The sequence below is a fragment of the Mytilus trossulus genome, chromosome 2 (assembly GCF_036588685.1).
Source record: "Mytilus trossulus isolate FHL-02 chromosome 2, PNRI_Mtr1.1.1.hap1, whole genome shotgun sequence".
NCBI lineage: Eukaryota > Metazoa > Mollusca > Bivalvia > Mytilida > Mytilidae > Mytilus > Mytilus trossulus.
In genome coordinates, this window is record NC_086374.1 from 4,731,858 (window position 1) to 4,758,641 (window position 26,784).

Genomic DNA, 26,784 nt, shown 5'->3' on the forward strand with positions numbered 1-26,784 from the left:
TTTTTTATATTTTAATCAAATTACTGTTGGGGAGGGGGGATTTATCTACATGACACATTATAAGGGGAAGTGTGGGGGGGGGGGGACAGAAAATGTTGTTCAATAAGAAAAATAAGTTTTAGATGGTTATTCTTATTTTAAATAATAGTTTGAAGATAACATCTCTATAATCATGGAAAAATATCTAAACTACCTAAATCCATTTTGACATGTCACTGTCACATAATAACTGAGTTCTGTGACTATTAATAAATTATGTCCCAACTGAGCCCTTAACAAAACATAACAATTTGGACCAATATTGTACTGAAATATTCTTAGTGATAAAACCTATTCTGCATTACTAAATATCAATATTTATATATATTAATGTTTTTAATCAAATCTATTTAAAACACCATTCAATTTTTAAAGTGAAATCATCCATAAATATTTTTTATTAAATGAGTTAGGTCAATAGTTGTTAGTTACAGAAAAGTTAATAACACGCTTCAGGGTCACATTTCATATTTATAGGTATTGATATTAATTTTACGTATATTGTTGTCAACCAGAACAGTCATTGAATAAATTTTTCTTTCAACTTGAATATTGGTTAACTCTATTTAACAAGAGAAAAGTCCCCTGCTTGGATGTATATTTCACATAGATAAATAATTAACCATTGTTAAAAATGTAGATGTGTTTTGTGCACAGAATGAATTGCTCTATTTTTAAATAACCCTAAAAAAAAGTTATACATGTATAACATTTCATCTGAATGAAATAACATTAACGTTACCAATTTTCTTGCACCAGATGCACATTTTGACAATACATGTCTCTTCAGTGATGCTCATGGTCAAAATATTTGAAATCCAAAGCTTAAATATAAAAGATAAAAAGCTATAATCCAAAAGGTCGAAAAAGTATGATATGAAAATGGACTAAAGTATGTGACAAAATAAAGAGCACTCAGCTAAATAACTGAACCAATTTTTTGTAGTAAAAATAGTAATAATTAGAAAAAAATAAGATGTTAGTTAGTTGCAATAAACCATCTTTTGGACATCTAGGTAAATTGACTACTGTGAATGAATTACTATTCGTTTCCATGCCACTTTTCATAGATTTAGTGGGTGCAAGGGACTCACAAATTTAAATGCTCAACGAAATACAGGAATGTATGCAAACTGTTGTTTGCTCTATGGTCAGTGGTTGTCGCTTTGACATATTCACCATTTCCTTTCTCAATTTTATTTGTCAAAACCACCAATTTAATATTCACAAGTATCCAAGTTTTCATCAATCCATGAAAATTGGTACCCATGAAAATATATGAATCCACAGTATAATATTCTCTCCTCTACCTTCTTATCTTGATCATATTAGGCTATAATCTATATAACTTATATTTTGTTTATGTTAATTGTTAAAGAAAAGGTAACCATGTTCTGTTATCATGTATAGGAAACAAGACTTGTAAATTAAATTTCCTTTTAAAAATGTGACCACAAACATTTCATGTGATAAAAGGTGTCAACATATTTTCTGACCATTTCAATAATTTCATGTCACACTGTTGGAGTGGGAGTGATCCATTTGCACTAAAAATGCGTCCTTTTGCGGCACAACTTTTTCTCTACAATGCTACGTTTGTGCCACCTGTTTTAAAATTTCATGGTATCATTTGCGCAAAAAAACCCAAAGATATGATTGTGACAATTAGAAGAAAAATGACTTCCCTACACTCTTATTCGGACTTGGAACTGGCATTTTACATGACAATTGTTTCCTTTTCTAAAACATACTTTCTTCTTACTGCTGCTGCATGAGTACTTCCTAATTTAATGTATGCAGTAGCTTGTAACTTCACTTTATTGTCCAAAAAGACAAACATTGAAGGATGAAATGCATAAAACAGTTCATAATAATTCCCCGTGGAATGTTTCTGCTCTATTTCTAGTACCTCTTGTGGTAGATAGACGGTTTCAGTCCATACGGATGGTGAGAGCAAAGCACTGTGTCATCAACGTATGTGGCTAAAACATCATGTGTAAAAGCTTATATTTTCTTCTCTTTTGGCATATCTTGTATGAAATTATCAGCAAAGCAATAAGTTTTTTTCTCTCTCTGTGCATGGCCTGTCTACTGCATTTCAAGTAATTTCTCTCCAGATGCTCATCTTCATGGTGAAATATCTCCGATCATATGATACTTTTTAAGCCAAACATATTATAAGAATAAATATTAATCTTTAAAATTTATGATAGATATGTAGGCAAATTGGCGTGAATGAGTTCTGATTATTGGCGCAAATGATACATTTAGAAAAAAAAATTGGCGCAAATGATACCCCTGAAACACAGTAATTGGCGCAAAAGGACTGCTGCCGTTGGAGTGATCACTGCTTGTGATGTATGTGCAAATATGTTTTTAGAACTACTGATCCTAGAAGTGACAAATTCATGACAATCCCCCCAAGAAAACATTGTTTATCTACTTGTTTCTGTGTGAACTACATCTAGGAACCATTTCCTCAGGGAATGCACTTCCTTATGTACAAGGTGATAGGACTTGCCGCTGGAAATATGTCACATTTACCCTCTAGAAATTATGTGAATAAGTGCGGAAGACTATCAGAATTTTGATTAAATATAAATAAAGTTCAATTACTTATTAATATATATATATATGAAAATCCTTATAATTTATACAGCCATAATTTTTCAATTATATTGAATGTTGGTGTCACTAGCAGGGTTTTTGGTCACTTTTGACACTCTGATACTTTCCAAACATACCAGTCACAAAACCCAACCATAATACAGGAAAAATGTTACATTTATACCTACGCAAAATATGAAAAGGTGGGGTAACTTATTCCCTGCCAGTATTAAGTATTGTAGTCTGCTGCTGAAGATTATAAACAATCTTTTACTTGAACTGAGTGCAAATTTAAATCAGTTTTCTCTAAACAATAGTCAAAATATAGAAAAAACCTTCTACTTAAACAAACTTTACTTGACCTGATTATTTTCTATAAAGATAAAAAAAAAATTGTACCACTGATTTCTTAGTTAAATCCATTTATATATAAGTAAAAATTAGTAGACCACTGGGTATTTCCATTCCAAAAATAAAGAGAAAGATAAATGAAGTCATTATTTGTTAAATAACTTTCTAAATATATGTTTATATGAGCATTGTGTGCAGGAGTGTTCCTACACATGTAGTATTTAAATAACAGGGTTATTTAGGTTATAGTTTGATTACAACTAAATGTCAAGGTCGTACAATAAGTAGTTTGGGTGTTGATTCATACACAATACTACACCATTACAGACTTCTTACAACATATCGATGGAGGAGAATATGTAAATATTTGCATCACGTTTCAAGGTACAATTCACCTGGATTGGTCATTATTTCTCAACATAATAGCTTTTATATAAATGGATATATATTGACTTTTTACAGACGATTGTATAGCATTCATTTACATTTCATGGTGAACTCAAGTCTATATATATATTACATTGTTTTGGACTTATTTTCCAATATCAACTATTTATTGAAGTCTTTGACATTTACGTGGAAGATCAGAAACTATAACTCTTCGTTTCATACAATTTTCTTGTCTGCTACATGTGTATTTCAACGTAATTAAGATATATAGAGGATAAAAGTTTTATTTTAGCAGTGATTGGAAGCAGAAAACGTACATGCATTTAAGATCTGTATTCCTTGTATACACAGCAGTAGAAACCTTATATTCAGTCTGATAAACAAGTCTGTCTGATTCAAAAAAAATATTTATCAAAATTGAATGTTTTTCAAATCTTCACTTTGATGCGATTGAATGTGTGATGGTATAAGATTTCTCTCTCAAAAGTGAATTGTTAGTAAATGGATTATTTATAGTGCTCTGAAGTACTCCGACTTAATAAACTATAAATGATGTCGTCAAATGGAGGATTTTTAAACTTTAAATGTAAGTAGATGAAATTAGCTTGTAAGGATATATTTCAGTTTAAGCCTCTGAATAAGGTTTGATATACATGATATATAGCATCATGTAAATATAGATGTGAGGAACAATTTATACATAAAAAATTGTATGTAGGAGAAAGGTCATATGCAGACTAGTGCCATCAAACATCATTTAACATGTTTAGATTCTAGTTGTCAGGTATAAATCATAACAGCACATAATAAAAAATATTTTTTTTTAGATAGGTTTTTGTGAAATATTCCAAGTTAAAAAGAATTTACCTGAAATTAAGAATGATTTTTTCTATGCATATTAAAGTATTTTTTCAATTATTCCAGAATAAAATGTTAAGTTAGTTACTTGTTATTTTATAATTAGTGTCCCTTATGTTTTCCAAATATATTGGTTCTGTTAGCTATCAGTATTTTCTGGAGGGATCTGAGCTTTGAAAAAATGGAACAATTCCGCTATATTTTTCATTAATTAATGATTATTTCTAATCCAGCATAAAAAATTCTGACTTTCAAATAACACATTGCTTGATAAATTGTAGCAGTTATTCTGAGTATTAATTCTTTGACTGCTTATTTTAAGTGAGTGATTATGTTATAAGAGTGTGAAACAATTCAGTCAATGTATTCAGGATGCAGTACTTTTATATGTAGTGATTCATTGATCGGAATTGTTTACCATTGTTGATCGTAACTCTTGGGTATTTGACTATGAATAAACTATAGAAAGATACACACAGATACAGGTTTTGTCAGAGATAAACTTACTAGATATTAAAACCCTTTTAGTTGTTAGCCATCACTTCAATTGTGACGTTGTGTAATGCCTTTTTTTTATTTCAAACTTTAAACATGTTAAATAGAAAATTAACCAAAAAATACAACAAAAAAAGTTGGACCAATATTCGTGAATAAACACCAAACTGAGGGGGTCTTGTTTATAAAATTAGATTGATTATGCTTTGGTGAATTGCTAAAATTGTCACTGTTACTAAGAAAAAAAACTTTAGATAGAAGAACATATAGGTTACATGCGCATTGTTGTCAAATATTCAAAGTGTTGTGTTAAAACATTTGGAGGCTGACACCCTGAATATAACTGATGAGATCTGAAAATATCATGTAATTGAGACAGCAACCCTATTTTAAGACATTGAGAGTCCATTCATAATCTTAGTCAGTGGAAAAACACACCAGGTATTTAAATCATGCTATCTTATACTTATGTGTTGCTATAATTGGAAATGATAGATAACAAAAAGTTATTTTGTTGTCATACATTTTTGTAATTAAAAAATTCTGATATTGAGGTCCGAAATAACAACAGCAATCACTTTTAGCTTGTTTAGCATTTGACTTGTATGTACATCAAGATTCATCTAAACCACCATTTTATAAGTTAATATTTGTTTTTATTGATTAGATTATGCAGTAGTGTTGTACAAATAATAGAGAAATAATAAAGGTCATGTTATTTTAAGCTTTTTATGAGAACCAGATTTGTAATGTCAAGTGACACATATTATACATGTTATAAGATAACCATGTATTCTTCTACATTTATTATGAAAAAAATTGACTGTCAGTAGCAAAAAAAAACCCAATTCAGAACAATCAACCCTTTCTGAATCTAAGAAGCTTCTAACATTCTAACTATTTGAGATTGCTGATGGTTATTTACAAGTAAACAAGTCACAATTACCGATTTAAGAAAGATCACTTACAGAAACATCTTTCAGAAGGCTTCGATTATTCACCATCTTAAAATAGATATGATGCTTCTTCATGAAACAAAATATATCATGAATTTTTTATCATAAAATTCAATGATTTTATTTTTGACCCATTCAATAAATTCTAAAGAAATGTTTTTTTAGATATTTTTTTTAGTACATGTATGACAAGATGGTATTTGTATAGTATAAAACAACACATTAACATGTATTGATAGTAATCAAAGTTGTCACACACTTAACCACATTACCAATTAGTCAGATAAGTACAACTGAAGTTACATGTATGTAGATAACCATTGTGTCCTCTGACAGCCTCTAGTTACACATAGGGATCATGTTATGTGTTATTGTAATATCCTTCACTCCAAGTACATGAAGACTAGTAAAGAAATCTAACATAATTCTGACACCTAACTACATATTTTTTTACAGGACCTAAGTTTTTGCACCTGGTAATTTAGTTTTTGATTTGAGTGTTTTGTTGGGTTTCCAATAACAGTATATATATTGAGTAAGCACTGTCAGCTTATATCATATTAGAAGCTGGAAAGAGCAGCTACACTCACATCTTCATAATGGAAGACTCCTACTTTAAAAAAGAGATATATGATAATTGAAATAGGTAAATTAGTCTATTTTCTGCAAATACTTCTCGAAGGCAGTTCAACAACTTACTACACTCAAAGTCCTACACTCATACATCCATTTGTCTGAAGTAATACATGAAAAGAAAAGTCAGTGAATTACATGTAAATATTTATCACAACTGCCCCATAGCTATGTTGTAATTAGGTAAATAGTGTAATTATCCTTTTCTTCCCAGATATAAACTCACTGTAGACACATTATTTATAAATATACCATGTACATCATAGAAGAGGATATTGTTCATCTTGAGCATAAAAACAAAAAGAAAGGCATACATTTTGACACCATTATTCATTAGTATTTAACTGTATGGTTTAAGTACATCCAGGGTAATCCAGGTTAAGGACTGGGTAAGAGGGGAGATTAAGAAGCTTTGGATATTTTATATTATTTGGCAATGGTCTTCTGAAACATTATAGAAGGCTGTTTGGTTCTCAATGTGAAGAGAAGTCATAAGATTTGTTGACATCAGTTGAGACGCAAATGACCTAAATATGAATGATGAATTATATATTAACGGGGAAATGAAAATTATTTAAGCACGTCAAAGCTTTTAAGTATTACTGATGTGTCTCTGAATGGTTTGTAATTGATCTTGTGTATGAGTTAAGTTGTACAAGGCTGGTATCTGTTTATATATGTACTCTATCAGCTGTCTCTGAATGGTTTAGGGGCTGGGGTTTTAGTGGGACAAATGTGGTTGATTATATAGGGAATCACTGCAGAAAGACTTGCGCAGGCCCCCTCTTAGGTAGTCAGAGGTCCCCCACTTATGAAAATTTCTGGATCTGCAACTGTCTTTTGTGTAGTTGATTTCAGGTATTTCTGAGTGAGTGAGTGAGTGAGTGAGCACTCTTGATTCAAGATTGTGCACAACTTGACCTATATCGACTTATGGGAGAATAATTTTGTCCACTTGCTTCTGCAGGTGAAAGAAACATTGCATTAAGAGTTTGTGTAGTATTTGGAGGGCCTCAGTTGCAACACAAAATATTTGCTGCTTTTACAGATACCCTCTTTTTCAAGTGGTAGTTGATATTTTCTGCTGTTCAATCTGGTTGATCTACTTTTCAGGAACTTTTTTGACAGTTTTTAATATGCATGTGATATTTGTCACTCTGGACTGCTACATGATAACTATAAAGCACCCTTTAAATTCTGCTTTTGTGTTTAAAATGTATTACATGTACATATATACAAGTACATGTAGTACCAAAGATAGACAAACAGACTAGGTTGAAATTAAAGTGGTCATTAAAAAACAGAATAATTCAAAACTTAGGTAAAAATAATGCTTTTAGTCCTGATGAATAACCAGTAGTAACTTATTTTCTGTATCATATGTGTATGGGACCCATATCATAATTTAAAGATTTTAGTACCTCTATTATGTAACCTTGAAATTTTAAAGTTTGTGTTCAAAATTCAATGTTAAATGATAATACATAAGTTCAACAACATTTTACTCTATAGAGCTCATAGCTATATTTATCATTCATAGAAATTAATTACATTTTGAGGATAATTTTTATTTATAGGATTTTTACTATAATTCTCTCTGTGTTAAGTATGGCGACATATTGCGTTAAGTTTAATATAATGTGCAGTATAGTCTGATCTTTTTAAATAAATCAAATATAAAAGAATAATCACATTTCTTAGTGGCAGGGAACGAATACATCTGTAGTTATGAAATGTCAATTGTGACGTCACCAAATCGTTAGACTTTTCAGGTTTAGTGAACCATACACGTTATATTAAGTTTGTTTTCTTATAAGATTTCCAATTATTATAAGCTAGTTATTTTTATACTGCAACCTTGAGATTGATTCTTTTCTGGGACTACGAAGGTGAACGTTCTGTGTAAACATACTCAAGGACTTCCATTAATACCCGATATTGAAAAGTTTATTCAGAAGTTCGTCAGGGGATTTGACATAAAAAGCTTGTTAAGAATTACAATATTGAACAGACATGAATTATAAGTTATTAACAAGTTGCTGGCGGGGGATTAGAATGGCAGAAATAGAACCTTTGATTAACAACAATTATATATCTATCAGGTTAATAGTTCCATGATAATCTTAGATAATCATGATGATATCTTAGTATTTTGATGTTCTTAAATTGTGTTTGAGATAAATTGCAGAAAAATCAGTTTATAAACTTGTCATAGGCTTTATTTGGAAATATAAATTATTTTTTTTCTGTTGGTTATGTTAGGATGCGTTATTGGACGTTATTGGTCCTTTTATACTACAGTTTGGTTTAGTTTACTGTTTGGGTTAGGTTGGCTTTTTGAGGGTCAAGGTTAAGGTTTAGAGTAAAGGATACTGTTATGGTCAGGTATGTGTTAAGGTAGGTCTAGTAAAGCTCTTTACGATTTGGGACCTCTAAAGATAATGCAGGTTGTTTAATGCTACATGAAATTTTCAAAAAAGTATCTGGTGTTAGTCTTTGAAGCAAGATAATAACTATTTTTATATAAGAGTTCTAAAATTAACAATCAGACAAGAAATCAGATAGATTTATCAAACTGGAATAAAATTAGATGGTATAAAAACATGTACTAAATTAGTTAGAAGAGTGGAATATTTTGGCAACTTTTGTAAATTTTGGCAAAAACAAGGTGTTTGATATAATGTTTTTACCAGTTTCTGTTGGGTTGTATGTGTATACATATAGATCTTGGTGCTATAAATAGCTGTAGTATTTTGTATGATAGTCTGTAATCATTAAGCCAGAAGTGTTAATGAGAATTTTTCAGGACTGCTTCCTTGTGGAAGGTGATTCGACTGACGTCACAGAAGACTTGACAGAGGTCAAACTACAACACACATACTCTGACCTCCTGTGGTATTCATCTTGGAATGTTAATTATAGTCTAGAAAGTTCAATACTTCACAACCAATTGTCTTACTTTTTGGTATCCTAAAATAAGATTTTTGTGGCTGAAAAAAGTTCTGTTGGTATCAAAATAACAGCAAAGTGAATTGTTATGATAAGTCAGTTTTGATGCTTGATGCATGGTTAATTAGCATTTGGACACATTTAATAGTTGTCAGAAAGTGCTGTTTATAGACTTTTCAGAGGTACTGAGTGTTCTTATTGTTTTCAGAGGTAAGAAGTGTCAATTGATTTTATACTTGATTTTAAGTAATATTTGGTTCTGCTTTAGAAGATAGCATAAAGGTTTGATACTTATATGCACTTCTTTATTTAGAGGAAGTTATGTCAGTAGATGATAGTCAGTAAGTCATATTGTCTTATCAACAGCAACTCAAGTTAAGGATGTTCACGTGTCATGTTTTGGAACTTTTGTCAGATTTTTGGAATCCTTGGATTTTATCCATTTGAATGCATTAAAAAAAAATGCCCACTATCCCCAATTTTTTTTTTCAATTGTCATTTTTCCTGGCCTATCCAGTTTAGAAAATATGACCTGGCTACCAAAATTGCCTAAATGGTAAAAAATAAAACAAAGGTTACATGGTCTGTCTGTGGACTTGTTATCTAGCAAATTGAACAGTACAACTGAGTGTCAATCTAGTTAACATCTGGATTTAATCTCAGATTACATGAAACCTGTTCCTTTCCTGTAATATGAGCCACTGGACTTAACACCAATACTTCCATCCTAAATTATTATTTTCTAGGGTTACTATAAATTTGCCGTTTGATTTCAATAAAGTTTATAGAATGTTCATCCTGTTCCACAATATATCTCAAAATAACCAAAACATAAGAAAATATAGAAATGTATTGACTCCCCTTAAATATTAAACCTTTTATCTCAAAGTTTTAAACATAAAGATAGAGCTCATTAAATGTTATGCAAACAAGTATATTTGTGGATACCAAAATAGATATAGATTTAAGGGGTTGACCTATTAGTGTTCTAAAATAGACTAATGATATGCCAATGTAAACATGATAAGTCAGAACATGGTTACATTGTAGTGGTGAGCCGCATTTGTACTTTTATGTTAGGTTTTGGTATGTTGATCTTATAGTGATAGAAGATTTTTGTGTAAATAATGTGAACATCAAGATTAGGTAATGCATTTTGTTTTCCTTATGTTTTGTATTGTAATATTTGAATTTAGAAAGTTTTGTTTAGCAAGGTTATATTATTATTGACATCACTCCATTGTTAAGGTTAGTATTTTGTTTTCACATCTAGAAACATTCTGACTTTCATTTGTCATTATGGGTAGGGGGGATGGAGATATGCAGCATCATATTCCTTTTCTCTTAGATTCTTTAACAGAAATCAAACATGCATGGAAATGTATTGTTACTTTTGTTTATTTTATACTTACATGTATCTAGTTCTCAATTTAACTCTCAAATTGTATAAGGGAAAGTATTGCTTAATCTCCTATTTGTTTGCCAGGTTCATCAATGGTGTTGTAAAGGGGGTCTCGGTGGCCAAGTGGTCTAAAGCAGTTACTAATGTAATCACTAGCCAGTCAACACTGAGGTTGTGTGTTCAAACCCCGCTCGTGAGAGTGCACTTGACTCGAATCTTAATTGACTAGGTTTGTCAGTTTTCCTATCGAAGGTGGGTGGTTTTCTCCCGGGACTCCCGCTTCCTCAATAAAATAAAATAGCTGCCACAAAAATGGCTAAATTGGATGCTTAAAAGTGGCATTAAAACACCAAAAATCAAATCAATATTATTGTGGATTCATTCCATTCAATATTTCCGACATGGAATATTTCAGCACAAAATGCAATACAATACAACCTTTTTTTACCAACCCATTGACAATACAAACTTTTTTATCAGGTTTGGTTACTTAGTTATTTTTCCAATAACAGTTATGTAGAAATGTTCAATAAAACATAATTAGATTTAAACTCAGGTTGATTATAAGAATAAATCACATCTTTTTTTCGTATGAAATGTGTAATAGGTTTTATGCTGTAGTTATTAAAGTACAAATCATTCAATTCTGAAATTAAAAATGAAGAAAAATCTTAAAATAAACCCAGCTAATTAGATAATTTGGTCATGCATAATGTAATTTACTAACAGTAATTTACTAGGAGTAAATAATTCCAGTTGTCTAGAAGGCTTGTGGAGGATATGCTTCAGCGTCCATGATTCATTGCATAGTTTGATTAATGTAGTCTGTATTTGTTTATCCAAATGAAAAAGTAATACTAAGTTCCATATCCTTTTATGCTTCAAGTATACAGGACACTTAAGGTGTTTTAATTTTCTTTATAGGCCTACTAAATAAAGAAATGATTTAACATTTTAGATATTTATATTTAGTATTGGAAGACAACAGGATACATCTAAATGAAAATAGAATAGTACCCCACACAAAGCATGCTTGTATTGATCTTTTAGTAATTCTGTAATGAACAACTATAAATAACTTGCTCTGATAACAGCAAAAGGATCCAATTATATCATAGAGAATTAATAAAAATATCCCTGCTGTAAAAAACTTGTTTTGTTCCTTGCAAGATTATTTTTGATGAATTCGTGATTTAATGGGCTTGTTTTTAGAATATTATTGATACTTGAGGTTTATAAATAGATTTGGCAATATTTGATAGGAATTTTTGGAATTTTTCTGTAGTTTTCATGTGTTGACTTCAGCTAGCTATAGGTTCTATTTGTAGAATCATCATGTTTAGAAACAGGATAATAGAAATTGTTGAATGCTTAAATATCACGGCCTTGAAAAACAGTTGTTCTGTAAATAGTTTTACATAGAGGTAGCCGTGTAATATTTTTTGCACTTATTAACCTATTTAAAAAAATTGCTTGATTCAAATATAGTTTGAATTAAGATTTGTTTTGTCATATTAATTGAAATTCAATTAAATGTGTTTCTATTTTAATTTTGATGCAGAGACTTGGAGTAGGGGTTCGAACACAACACAACAGTATACCATACACCTTTTGTCATAAGCTGGGGAAAATGGTGACTGTTCAGACTCTATCATAACACTAGATTTTCATTTCTTAATGCTATCCAAATTATTTTTTGTACATGTATGATAAAGGTTTTGATACCTTTCAGAAAAAGTTTGAAGCTCATATTTTCTTTTGTAATAAACAAAAGTTTATATATTTGGAAAAAGAGATTTTTGTCTTGCTTAGACAGGGCCAAAAAGCAAGACCAAAGGTATGGTGTTCCTGCATCAGTGTCAATAGATATATATAAAGAAGTTTTGATATGAGTGTTAAGAATGAGACAATTGTCCATACAAGTCACAATTTGTAATCATAAACCAACATTACGGCCTTCAACACAGAGCCTCAATTAAAGGCTCACACCAAATAGCAGCTGTAAAGGGTCCAAGAAATGACTAGTGTAAAACCAAACAAACATGAACACCAACATATCTAATCTATATAAAAAACCAGAAACGAGAAACAGTTATGAACCATATCAATAAACCACAAACTCTGAACAACAGGTTTCTTTTTGTATGAGTTTGTGATTAGGTCAGTTTAGAGGGGCTGTACAGTACCACAAATTGCACAATATTACTCGCTCTGAATGTTGTTCAAAAAGGGGTTTAATAAATGGCATCCATTTCCAACAGATTGTTTTTTATTTTCAGATCCATTGGTACCTCATGACTCCACAACGGAAATCAACAATCATTTTGCACACATTAGCAGAAAACCAGGTATGTGTTAATAAGTATCTGTTGATGGATCATTCCTCGACATATCACAAATGTAGTCATTTCATATTGCTGATTATACAGTTAATTAATCTGTCTTTAAAATCTTTTTACAAGTAGTTGTTATACAGAATGTTATTACATAAAGGTCAGAAAACTAAGTAATTCTGTCTCATTTAATGTTGCTATATCAAACAGTACTAAAAGGTGAACATCTGATTGAGATGAATTTGCATGATTTAGTAATTTCACAGCTACGCATCTACATAGTAGTGCATGACTGACTTAATGAGTGTAGATTAAAAGATGAATTTCAAGCAGTTAAAATGACTACTGATGGTACCAGTGTAAGGGAGGGAACAGTTAGTATGGGCATTATACAGCAATATTGATTATACCCATCGAATAACTTAAACTGTTGAACAAGATATAAGATATTGTATTTGCTAAGTACAGGGGGTAAAAAATCAGTGACATTTTGAATTTGTAAACAACTTCTATTTAAGGTATTTGAACTGTTATTTATTGCCAGATGCAATGACAGTCGGATCCAGCAAGTCTGACAAAACAGCTCTGTCATGTATATAAAGATAAGGAGATGTGGTATGACTGCCAATGAGACAACTATCCACCAGAGTAGGAACTAATTTAAAGTTGTCCTACTTGCACAGCCTGCTATGAATGATACTGGCAACACAAATAAGTGTGTCGTGCATTATTTGGTAGATAATTTAATGTAGATTTTAAATAATGACAAGTTTCAGTTGGATAGGCAACTGAGTCCCATACCTTGTGTTTTATTAAGGTATATAGGTAAAAAAACACAGAGACAATGCTTGTGAGAACAAAGCTCAAAAGCAACTAACATAAAAATAGACAGCAGTCATATACGGCTATTCAATAGATTAAATCAATAAAGCGAAGCACATTTATAAAAGTACCAGCAGTTACTAAAAGCTAGCTCAAAGCTAATTACGACTTGTAAATAAATCATGTTCTCCCAGACTAAATAGGTCTGTAATTCTAGACTTTGGCAAGTATGAAAAATTGTCATTTGTATGTTATACACATCGCTATTTGTTGGTCATTACTGGACAATTTTAATTTTAACATCATAATGCAAAATATCTGACACCACAATGGAAAAATGATTGTTGTTTGACATAAAAGTTCAAATGGGGTAGATTCTCTGGCCAGTTTAAGGCTTGTTTATTTGACATGCCCCTATTTGTGTTCTGCAGGTAGTGTCATAACTATGTTTGGTTGTTAGACTTAAGCTATGGGACATCTCATGGCAATAGATGTTAGACTAAAGCTATGGGACATCTCATGGTAATAGATGTTAGACTTAAGCTATTAGACATCTCATGGCTATAGATGTTAGACTTTAGCTATGGGACATCTCATGGCAATAGATGTTAGACTTTACCTATGGGACATCTCATGGCAATAGATGTTAGACTTTAGCTATGAGACATCTCATGGCTATATATGTTAGACTTTAGCTATGGGACATCTCATGGCAATAGATATTAAACTTTAGCTATAGGACATCTCATGGCAATAACTGTTAGACTTTAGCTATGGGACATCTAATGGCTATAGATGTGAGACTTTAGCTATGGGACATCTCATGGCAATAGATGTTAGACTTTAGCTATGGGACATCTCATGGCAATAGATGTTAGACTTAAGCTGTGGGACATCTCATGGCTATAGATGTTAGACTTTAGCTATGGGACATCTCATGGCAATTGGTGTCAGACTTTACCTATGGGACATCTCATGGCAATAGATGTTAGACTTTAGCTATTGGACATCTCATGGCTATAGATGTTAGACTTTAGCTATAGACATCTCATGGCTATAGACTTTACCTATGGGACATCTCATGGCTATAGACTTTACCTATGGGACATCTCACGGCTATAGATGTTAGATTTAAGCTATGGAACATCTCATGGCAATAGGTGTTAGACTTTAGCTATGGGACATCTCATGGCTTTAGATGTTAGACTTTAGCTATGGGACATATCATGGCTATAGATGTTAGACTTTAGCTATGGGACATCTCATGGCAATAGATGTTAGACTTTAGCTATGGGACATCTCATGGCTATAGATGTTAGACTTTAGCTATGGGACATCTCATTGCTATAGACTTTAGATATGAGACATCTCATGGCTTTAGACTTTAGCTATGGGACATCTCATGGCTATAGATGTTAGACTTTAGCTATGGGACATCTCATTGCTATAGACTTTAGCTATGAGACATCTCATGGCTATAGACTTTAGCTATGGGACATCTCATGGCTATAGATGTCAGACTTTAGCTATGGGACATCTCATGGCAATAGATGTTAGACTTTAGCTATGGGACATCTCATGGCTATATATGTTAGACTTTAGCTATGGGACATCTCATTGCTATAGACTTAGGCTATGAGACATCTCATGGCTATAGACTTTAGCTATGGGACATCTCATGGCTATAGATGTTAGACTAAAGCTATGGGACATCTCATGGCTATAGATGTTAGACTTTAGCTATGGGACATCTCATGGCTATAGACTTTAGCTATGGGACATCTCACGGCTATAGATGTTAGATTTAAGCAATGGGACATCTCATGGCTATAGACTTTAGCTATGGGACATCTCACGGCTTTAGATGTTAGACTTTAGCTATAGGACATCTCACGGCTTTAGATGTTAGACTTAAGCTATGGGACATCTCATGGCTATAGATGTTAGACTTTAGCTATGGGACATCTCATGGCTATATATGTTAGACTTTAGCTATGGGACATCTCATGGCTATAGATGTCAGACTTTAGCTATGGGACATCTCATGGCTATATATTTTGGACTTTAGCTATGGGACATCTCATGGCAATAGATGTTAGACTTTAGCTATGGGACATCTCATGGCAATACAATACTTCCTGGTCACAAACATCAATTATACAAATATATCTTGACAGTTATTTGACAACTCTGTTCCTACTATGCGGAAATGTCATGTTCTAATTACATATACTGTTTAATTAATTTGAATTTACCAAAATATTGGAATGGAGGTGAACAAGTATGTTTGAGAAGGTTCCTGAAAAGATACAACTAAAGTTTTCATTTTATAATCTCTATGGTTAATTGTCCTCTAGATAAGTGGACTCTTGGTTCTTATTTTTTGCAGAGGCAACTCAAAAAAGTTATTAACCACAATTTCAGTGCTTAAACAAGTCCTAATTCCATTACTTAATTTAGTCTTATTTTACTACTTATATAAACAATTTACTACTTATATTAATGTTGTTTGTCTGTCAAAATGATATAACATTCTTGACTGGTGTTAAGTATATTAATGTGCACTGGAGTCGTTATAGAAGATTTAAAAAAGTCTGACAATGTTACTAGACTGTGACCCCTCACAATGACGTCAATGCTTGTTTTTTTTAAAGTAATTTAAATGGAAATTTGGATATGAATTTTATAGATCACAAAAGAATTATATTTAGGATTTGTATGGTTGACTATGACTATATATTTGAATTTGACAAAGGAATTGAGGTCAGCCTTTTATTTTCAAAAACTACAAAAACAACTAGCTTATTATGTAAATGATTGCTGTTTGCTAAAAGCCAGTGGCAAATATATATTCAAGATAAGATCATTTAGGGTAAATCTAAAAGGTAGGTTTTGCAAGTGGGTCAAACTGTGATGAATAATGTGGATTTTTAACTGTTTAACGATTAAGGATGCTATGGTTATACATGTACTGAGCTATGGAAAAAAACGATTGTCAAAATTTAAAACTAAAATGAAAGTAGAATGAACAAAAACAAAACACTACTCTCAGAAATAAAGATTCCAGTGATCCCTTACAAAAAGTTCAACTTAGTATGGAAAAATACTGACAAATGTCATAGAATACAAGACTTCATGTGGCTGCCTCAAACTATTGGTATAATTTATAAAGCTTAATATTTTAGAGGGAAGAAGACCTGGATGCTCTTGTATACTGATTCCTTATGTTACAAAGTTACTGTCTGTCATATGTCTCATGTCCTTGACCTATTTTTCATGTTTGAACGACTGTTCCAAAAAAAAGGTGTATCTGTTTTGTCAAGTGAATAAGTGTATTTAGTATAGGCCTATAATTATGCGTTCCTATAACCATGCAAGTTCTACAAATCTTGACAGACATGATTGGCTTGACCAGAACCTTATTTCATGGATCAGTGATTTAGGTTAAATTACATGATTTACCATAGTGTGTTTCTCAGATACTGTTAGCAGTAGGTCATCTGTATTCTGTGTATTAAATAACTAAGGTGTCAGTCTGGCAGGTTTCATGATGACCTTTCATTTTTAACATTCATTGGTCTGTTACATTATTTAAGGAATAACTGTAATATTTTTTCTGTCTTTAAAGAAAAAACATAAAAAAATTGTGCACCCTGAATGACGTGCGTAGTGTGCACATTCAAATATTTCAAATAGACAGAAAAGATATTACAGTCAAGTCTTATAATTTAATTCTGAATTTCATTTGAACATGTAGAAAACCACGAAATTACGTGATGACGTCACGGTCACATGACTAAATTATGTCTATGGGCTGATAACAAAATAACGTCAGCCAATCAGAAGACATGTTACATCCAAATTAAATAATTGTGTTTTGGTATGTTTTCATGGTCATTGGTCAATATTTAGCTTTTGTGGTTTAGTATGTTTTCATGGTCATTGGTCAATATTTAGCTTTCATGGTTTAGTATGTTTTCATGGTCATTGGTCAATATTTAGCTTTCGTGGTTTAGTCTGTTTTTTGTATAACTTAGTCACCTATATTTAGTGCATAGATAGATTGTTAGATGTACATGTCCGTCTTGCTTGGTTAATTTTCCTTGATCTTATTTTTGATAATTATTGATAATGTTATGTTTATGTGAAACTTATGTATTAAAAATGTATTGTTAGGACTATCAACATAAAATCAGCCATGGTTAGTACAGGCCAAACATTTCAGCATGTTCACTCTTGTGGGTTTTTTTTCGTTTTTTTTCTCCAAAATATAAAAAATGCAGTTATTGGCTTCTTTACTCATATTTATGTCACACATTTAGTTAAAGGCGTGACTTTAAATTAAGTTTACATCTAAAGTTTTGGCTTTGAAGTACGATTTACCAAAAGCAGGAAAGAGGTATTTAACTGAGTAGAAATTCCATCTGTAGGTGTATTGCATGTTAATAAAGTAAAACTTTTGAAGGTAAATTGTTTTCTACTATGATAATGAGTATTAGTTCCAACTTTAAGAATGGTTAATTGTTTTATAATTGTACTCTGGGAAATCTTGATCATGATTTTCAGGTAATGTTTGGGTCATTAACTCAGTTCAGGTTTGGGGAGGTTCTATGTAACACTTGTAAAAGGACTTTTGATTCAGTAAGTTAATGTGTGCTATAGAATAAGCACTCCAGATTGATACCAAAAGTACTTTGACAATCATTTAGTTTGGACTTGATTTATTATTAGGAATTCATTGATTTCTTTGTCTTTATGACACGTCACCATGAAATGTATCTTATCTAAGTTATTATTGAAATTCATGTTTAATTAAAGTTGGATTAAAAAATTTGAATAATAAAGAGTACAAGTTTGAATAATACATTGGGATACAAAAAGATTTGGAAAAATAGAGAAAAAAAAATTAGTTCATCCATTGTCAGCATTGCAATTATTTAAATGTTTTGACTTTCATTGACGTCATCCATTTTATCATTATTGAGTGTTTTGAAAAGACAATAGTTGAGTACTTCACATTTCCAGCTACAATTTGTAGTGTAGTTTCCTGGATTTAAAATCACAGGATTAATATCGTGACTGTATGAAAATAAATACAAAGCTTTGTCATGAATTATTAAAGGCAGTTTATTTTAAGTACTGCGGGTGTACATAAAACTTATAATAGATATCTAACAGGCTAACATTGGAAGAGTTTTTAAAGTTTTTGAATGCTACTTTGCATTCTAAAGAATTGGTGAAATATTCATATTTGATAATGGCTTGTTTACTGGGATATGTATAGAGACTGCACATAACCTTGAGAACTATTCATTTTGATTTTGTAATGTAAAGTGCATCAATAGATCAATTACAGATGAATATAGTTACAACTTAACTAACATTGAAGTGTTTTGATCAATTCCCAATATAAATGGATATCATATTAAAAAGTAATAGATTTTGTTGAGACCAATACAACATCTGGATAGGAATAATATATATGACAGATGGAATAAAGGAAAAAGGAATATAAGTTTAACAAGGAAATATAAACTACCATAATACAATGACATATGATAAAAGTGGATAAGATTGAAGCTACAGAAATTATTGCATTATTTTTCAACATAAGACACAGCCCACAAGGATCTATTTGTGATTCCATATAAATATAGCAGCCTGTCTCTAATTGACAATTCTTTTATAATCATCCTGTGATAACATAGTTCATGCTTCTATAAATAACCACCAATATTGATTCCAAAATGTGGAATTTATACAAACAGCAGACTGTATTCCCAATGTTCCATCAACAACAAGGGAATTCAGAAGTTCACTGCCCATTTTTTTATTCAAGACCTTTTAGAGGTAAGAATCTTTTTCATTTTGTTTGTAGTCTTTTTAAGAAATATATACAGATATAGGTCAAGTGCTTTATCATGAAAATAGGTCATCATACAAAAAATCACTGAAGTAAAAATATTAATGATTTCAATGACCTTAAGAAATGCGTTTTAGAATTACTTGAAAAATTGGAAAAGAGTTGAACCCTAAAGACTTGAATTTATCAAAGATTTTGATTTTTTTGGTTGGATTTCAGATGCTTTTGTTACAAATTAAATGTTCTTAGTGTGTAATAAAATATTTTGGTGTAAAGTATCAGACTTCAACCATGGATGAAGGAATATCAATGATTGTAGTTTTGTTAAAGTATGTCGTAAATTAGCATCTTTTACCTTCTTTCTCTAACAACCTCAGTTCATTTGCATTATGATAATGATACCATTGATAGAATTACAGGTAACATATTTATAAATGCCTTTGAGATAGGGAAGTGCCAAAATATTGTCATTTAGTTAATATGTGCAGAGGGCACTATTTCAAATAACAGAATTGAAAATAGTCAAAATCAAAACCATTTTCCTATTGATGGTGTGATACTTTGTTTTAAATTTCACGTTTAGTACTTAAAAAGTTAAATTGCTATTTTCATATGGATTAATCACCAAATATGAAAATAAATTCAATTTCAAATTTTGATACATGTAACACATTTTAATTAGAGTGACAAAATGCTACAGAGGATAAGTTTTTACTTTGTCTTTGATTCTCTCAATAACTTGGCGGACATATTAGCAATGTATGGCTAATAGGCTTATCTTATTATAAGAACAATGAAAGCAGCTCTACAAAGAGAAAAGAAGATGTTGCTTGAATGCAAATGAGACAACTTTGCACCAGAGACTGAATGATAGCTTTCACTACATGGACTCTGAAAATTTGTCTGGAGTCCTCACTTTTTAAACTTGCAAGTTCAAAGATGTACCAAGATCGTAAAAAAAGTATCAATTGAGCACATATATTATCAGTTTGTAACATAAGTTAAAAGAGAAATCTTAATTTGATATTATTTCCATTCTCTGTTTTGTCATAGAGACTGAAATAATATACTTGAAATAAAAAAGCAATAAGATTAAAGATTCTCACTGCATAGCTCCCCATGGCCAAAATGATGAATCTCTTGACTTGCCTTCAAAAATTATCTGCTCAGGAAACTGCTTCAACAATAAGCAAAACCCATCAGTTATAGCAAACTTTTAAGGACCCAGGCATGAAAAAAGGTGAAAACTGATCAATGTTATATTAGAACTGTAATCAAAGTCAACTGGTGTTATTTTGATGAATATTTGTTGTCTTTCCCAGGTCTCTCTGTGCAAGTTTCAATATATTTTGTAACAGTGGCCACTTTGTCTTTGGCCTCTTTAGGAGATACCTGTATTGTTGGCTTTAATTTAATGCTAATTTCTAAAACCTTCAAATTATTTTCTATGAATTATTGATTAGAAGAATATTTATTGAGTATAAATGTATTGCTGACTTGACCAAGCCACATAAGAGTATTTTGAAAAATAGGTTAAGTCTGTGAACATTTTTTTATTTGATATTTTTTTGGAAAATCATATATCCATTGACATAAATGTTAACACATTTTGTAATATTATAGCTGAAATAATATTGTAGTACAAATTGATCGATTACTAAAGGTGTTATCAAGGTAGTTAATACTTGTCATCATAACTTAGTGCTTTTTTTTTTACATGATTTTAGTATTAAATAGGTCAGTTAGAAATTATTTCAAATAACAGCTGGTTTAATTTTCATCCAACACATACTAATTGTTCATTGCCCCACATTTTAAATTAAGTTGAAAAATCTTTCACTGTTTAAATTTTAAGAAAATAACTATTTGTGGGTTAATAACTCACAAAATGGAAAAACAGTAATATAGGCAGTAAATGAAAGGTCCATGTTAAGTTTTAGAATTGATTTCAGTGTTTCAGTTAATTCTATGTAAATCCAAGAGATACAGTTTGGGGGCCAATCGAATGTATAGGTTGATAGACTTCACAATTATATGAATGTTCAGTTCATTTAACATAAAATACTCATATTTTTATTAATGATATTGGATTATTAATTTTGCCACACAGATCAGTATTTTATTTTAATAATAGAGACTTTTGATGAAACCTTGAATCATAAGTCGCCTATTTATGTCATCCTTACATTATTTAAATATGTATTTAGGTTTATATTTATTAAAATAAGTGTTGTCATGTTATCACTTACGTGATTTATTAAACCATGTGCTAGAGCCCGGAGCAGTCCTTGTCATTTCTGTCGCGGTAGTAAGACAAGTTTGGGAATGCTCGTTTACTTTCTTCCAATTATTATATGGTTTGTTTGTCTACAAAAGTGGAATTATTTTGGAAGTTGTACCAGTGAAAGCTGATGAACCATCAAATATTAATGATTTTGGATTGGAATACAGAATGTATGGATGAATATCTAAGTGAATGTCTTATTGCATCACCTCTGAAAGGTTTATAATTAGTGTCAAGATCAAACAAGTTGTTCAGTGTAGGAATCTTTCACTTTTTGTCACGAAGGAATAACTAATATTCAAAATAACAATCTTACACTGTCTAAATTTTTGGTGGATATATATACTAGGATTAGACTGCCATCAGATATGACAAAGGAAGAAACTAAATCAGTGTTTAAGGTTCCATCAGTTCCTATGTGGAAACAAAAATTGTACAAAAAAAGATTACGTTATTGTGCCTGTGATCAACAACACCTACATGGCTACCAAAGATGTAAGTCCTTAAGACTAAGACTCTACAACAAGCCAAATTGTGGCAAATATATGGGAGTCTTTCATATCATAACCTGCCTTATTTTATTATATTTACCGGTGCATGGGGGTACACATTCAATTTATATATCATGTGTGAATGAATTATGTATAAGAATGGTTGATATAATTTCTATAATTAAAAATAATACTTAAAACTTAAAATAAAGACAAAATTAGCTAACATTTGCCAAATTTAAATGATATGAAAGAAATAAATTAAGATCTTGCCCATCTATATGTATAAATAAGTTGGTATAAACACAAATAACAACTTTAAATGTCTGTGATAATTTTCAATTAGTTAAAGCACCTGACCCATATGATTTGTGGGATATTTTTAGTTCTTCATGTTTATCTTGTCATCTCAGGTGTACATAAATAGATAGGCCTAAATGAAAAATTATGGAAACAGTTATTTAATATCACGTATATATAATGTAAAACTATATGGTCACTTGTATTAAGGTTTTCCACCAAAAACTTGGTCAAAAACATCTTCTGGTAATATGTCAAATAAATTGTTGGAATTCCAGGCATTCAAAGAGAAAATGGCTTCAAAAATCATCACATAGAAGGAATACATTTCTTTTTTAGTACTGTCTTGTGAGAAAATTGGTTGTTTTTGCCTTTTTTAAAGGAGAAACAATTTTCATTTTTTGCTTGCACCAGGCAAATTTGACTTTTCTAAGTACAATTAATGTACTCTATTCAATCAATTTGTCTTTGTATGCCCCTGCTGAAGCAGAGGAGGTATTAAGTGTAAGTGTTGTCCATCTGTATGTCTGTCCTTCCATCAGTTCCAAAATAACGTTTACATTCTCTGTAGTTTGCCTGAAACAAGTGCCAATGCAACAACAAGTCACCAAAGTTCAAATGAAGTGGATGTTAGCAATTATACAATGAGAAAAAAAAACATGCCATCAGGTATTGAAGTTAAATTTTGGTATGGTTAGCCCTTAGCTGAAATTTTGTAGTCCACATATATATAGTCCTATATAATAAAAGCAGAAATTAAAGTAGCTGATATCAATTTTATTGGGCCATTGGGGAATGGGCCCCGACAAATCCTGAGTCCAATGCTTATTACCACACAGCACAGATCAAGTTGCATAACTTTCACTATTCATAAGTTATGTCCCTTTAAAAAGATGTATGTAAGCGAGTGAAACAGCTGTGTCCGATTTCTCAGTTCGTAACTGAAAACTATATTTTAGTGGAGGAGATTAAATTAATAATAATGCAGAAAAAAGTGGTGACAATACACTTTCTGAGCTTGAAGCATGTGGCTCTTGAAAGATCATTCAAGCTGTAATTATAAGATTTAGTTTTGGTCAAATTGAGGAGTGTCATGCGAATTATTAAAATTTTTAAGCAGAAATGCTTTTGTTTTTGACATAACCATGCATTAGTCTTTCAGAAGTTAAAAAGACTTCTATGCATAAACGTTTTTTCTCATCCAATCTGAATATTACTTAGTAAATTGACAAGGATCTAAAGTTTGGCACAGTAAAGTACAGCAGGATAATTCAGATAGCAAACATAAAATATTCCTAAACATCAAGAGGTTTACATGAAACTATATTTCTAGTTATCTGATTTGATAAACAGCAATAAAAATCAGAGACTGTTTCATCACAGAAAAAAGTTAATTATATAAAAACAGATTTGAAAAATTTTGTTTAATCTCATTGAAATATAATCTTGAAAAAGTTTACATATAGATTTTTGTTTTGACTAGTAAGTTCTATTTCTGTATGCTGGAGCTGAACAAACTGTGAAATCGGGTTAATTATATGTATATGCTATAGTAGCAATGACGTTTTGGAATTAACAAGTTCAAAATATCACAGATTCTGTAAATTAATGGCAAAGACACAAACTGGTAAATGGCCTCTTCTGATCATTGATGACGTTCGTATTTTGTGTAATTTTTGTTAGTTGTTGACTTTTACAATGGACATTAAAAACGGTAAGGTTTTTTATTCTTATTTCTCTGTTTCAGTAAAGAAATAAAGGAAAAAGAAATGATCTGTTTTTTAGATTTTGTTGACATAAATAAACCATTGAAAGATATGACAATTTATCCTATTAATAAAGCATTCAAAGATATGACAATTTATCATATTAATAAAGCATTATTTATATTTTGCAGTTAATGCTTTGGTTTTACTGCAGTGGTAATAATATTTAAAAACAAGTTCTTTACTGAAACCAGAGTAAAAACCAGAGTAAAAACAAAACCCAACTTTTCTCATATTATGATATGCATGTTGTTGTTTTTGTTTTCTATGGTCATTATAATTTTATGAAATTGTTCACTGAATGTAGCTATGTAATAATAAGTGACTGCTCACAGTGCATTCTTTGATGGGTTTTTATATATTTCAGAAATTTTACCCAGATCAAAAAATATATATATTAATTCCCCCCTCCCCCCCCCAAAAAAAAAAATGAAGAAAAAAATGTAATAACATAAAGTATGAGTGTTTCAAAGAAGGTTCTGCTGGCGACTATTTAAGGAAGACAAGCCTTAATAGAAAAGCCAGTAATTTAGACATAATCTAACCAATTCTGAGTTACTGGAATAAAATAAAAAAAACGACTAATGTTAATAGTGAAAGCTGTAAATGACCTTTTCCTAGTGAGAAATGACAACAATATACCTTCTAGTAATCTTGACAAACTGTTTTTACTAGTGCGTTAGGTGTGATGAAAAATAAAGTTTGCTGCATGTTATTTTTAATGGAGGATTTATTTAGATTTGTGGAAACATATTCAGAATAGTGGAATTTGAATCAATGAAGGTCTGCAAATTTAGTCTTTCTTGTCAGGACTTGAATTGCTGAATGTTCAAATAGTTAAGTTGAGACTTATTGAGAAAAAAAAGGCAAATAGTACTGAAAAGTAGTATTTGAAATTATTTAGAAAAACAAGCTAGTTATGTAATCATCACATCATTTACCAAATTATGGCATCTTTGTATCATTGTATTTACTGTTCCTTTCAAAATAAAATATTGTTAAAGTGGTATTGAAAAAAAAGATCCAATTGAATCTTTGTATTAAGATTTTTGCAGTTGTGGGACTATCACAAAGTTTTTGGTTGATAAATGAATGCAATCTGAAATCTTTTAAGGTTTTTAGCATTATTTCAGAGCTTTGCTGGAAACATTTATTCATATAAAGTTATAACTTATTATTGGAACCAACATTATATTTATGGATTGATGTTTCAGATATTAACCAGTCTCCACTAGGGTCTCCTATATTGGAGCGTAGACATCCATCTGCCAATATGTACAGTAATGATCAAATCCAGCAACAGATAGCATCACTAAAACAACAACAAGAATTTCAGCAACGACTTCTGGTGGAACAATTCAGACAACAGCAGCAACAGATGGCACAAGAACACGAGAAACAGTTGCAAGAACATATCAAAGTGCAACAGGTACAGGAACACATTAAAATGCAACAGGTTAGAGGAACATGTTAATTAAATCTAGGTGTTTATTATAAATTGTCACCGTGTAGTATTCCTTGACTGTTAAACGTGAAAGTTGTATACGTTGTCACTGTTTCTGTTAAACGTGAAAGTTGTATACGTTGTCACTGTTTCTGTTGTTACTGATGAGTATCTTCTATGTGTTGACTGGAATATGTCTTTCCTCCTTCCTTTACAACATGATGACATATTTCATTATTTTCAATTGAAAACACAGTATACTTTAACACTGTAACTTCTATATAAATGAAAAAAAATGAATGACCGATTTATTGAGCTCTAAGTGATTTAAAAATAGGGTTATAATCTTTATCATTATGAGTGAAACCTCAAAATAAAACCCCAAAATAATAATCTTTAAAAAATTCAATTGAATATTAGAATCAAATGTTTAGAAGGAAGAAAATTTATGAAAATTGCAATGGTTCCTGCTGTGATTTTTAATAAAACTCTTTGTAATATTAGGGAAATTACCTGTTGTTAGAAGTAAAGATCAATATAAATAAATATGTCACTATAAAGAGAATCTGTTAATATGGTCTTGAACTATAAGTTGTGATGCAAGTCCAGAAAAGGTCATGTGACAGGTTAATTGCAGACTTGAGAGTTCACAAGTATGTTTAATGCTGCCACATTCTTTATGTGCCTGTCAAGTTAATGCTATGATTCAGGTTGTTGTTAGTTCCCCTTGCTGTCTGATATTTGTTTTTGTTTATTGTTTTTTTGTAAGTTTGGCCATTGGTTATCTCTTTTAAATTATTT

The 26,784-nt window shown here is 31.0% G+C and overlaps 1 protein-coding gene and 1 long non-coding RNA gene across 8 annotated transcripts in view; one reads left to right on the forward strand and one right to left on the reverse strand.

The window, feature by feature from the left end:
* LOC134706327 (uncharacterized) overlaps positions 1-26,784 on the reverse strand; it is a 259,296-nt gene that overhangs the window by 187,889 nt on the left and 44,623 nt on the right. The window lies entirely within an intron of this gene.
* Positions 1-26,784, forward strand: part of LOC134706324 (histone deacetylase 4-like) — a 100,909-nt gene that overhangs the window by 30,202 nt on the left and 43,923 nt on the right. For 2 of the 7 annotated variants that reach the window (XM_063565166.1, XM_063565171.1), the window contains exons 4-5: positions 12,960-13,028; positions 25,754-25,995. In XM_063565166.1, the coding sequence (XP_063421236.1) occupies positions 12,960-13,028; positions 25,754-25,995 (311 nt within the window). Of the gene's footprint in view, positions 1-3,286; positions 3,974-10,405; positions 10,425-12,959; positions 13,029-18,982; positions 19,686-22,004; positions 22,478-25,753; positions 25,996-26,784 lie in introns of those variants that run through there. The other 5 variants (XM_063565169.1, XM_063565173.1, XM_063565168.1 and 2 more) reach the window with 5 other exon arrangements.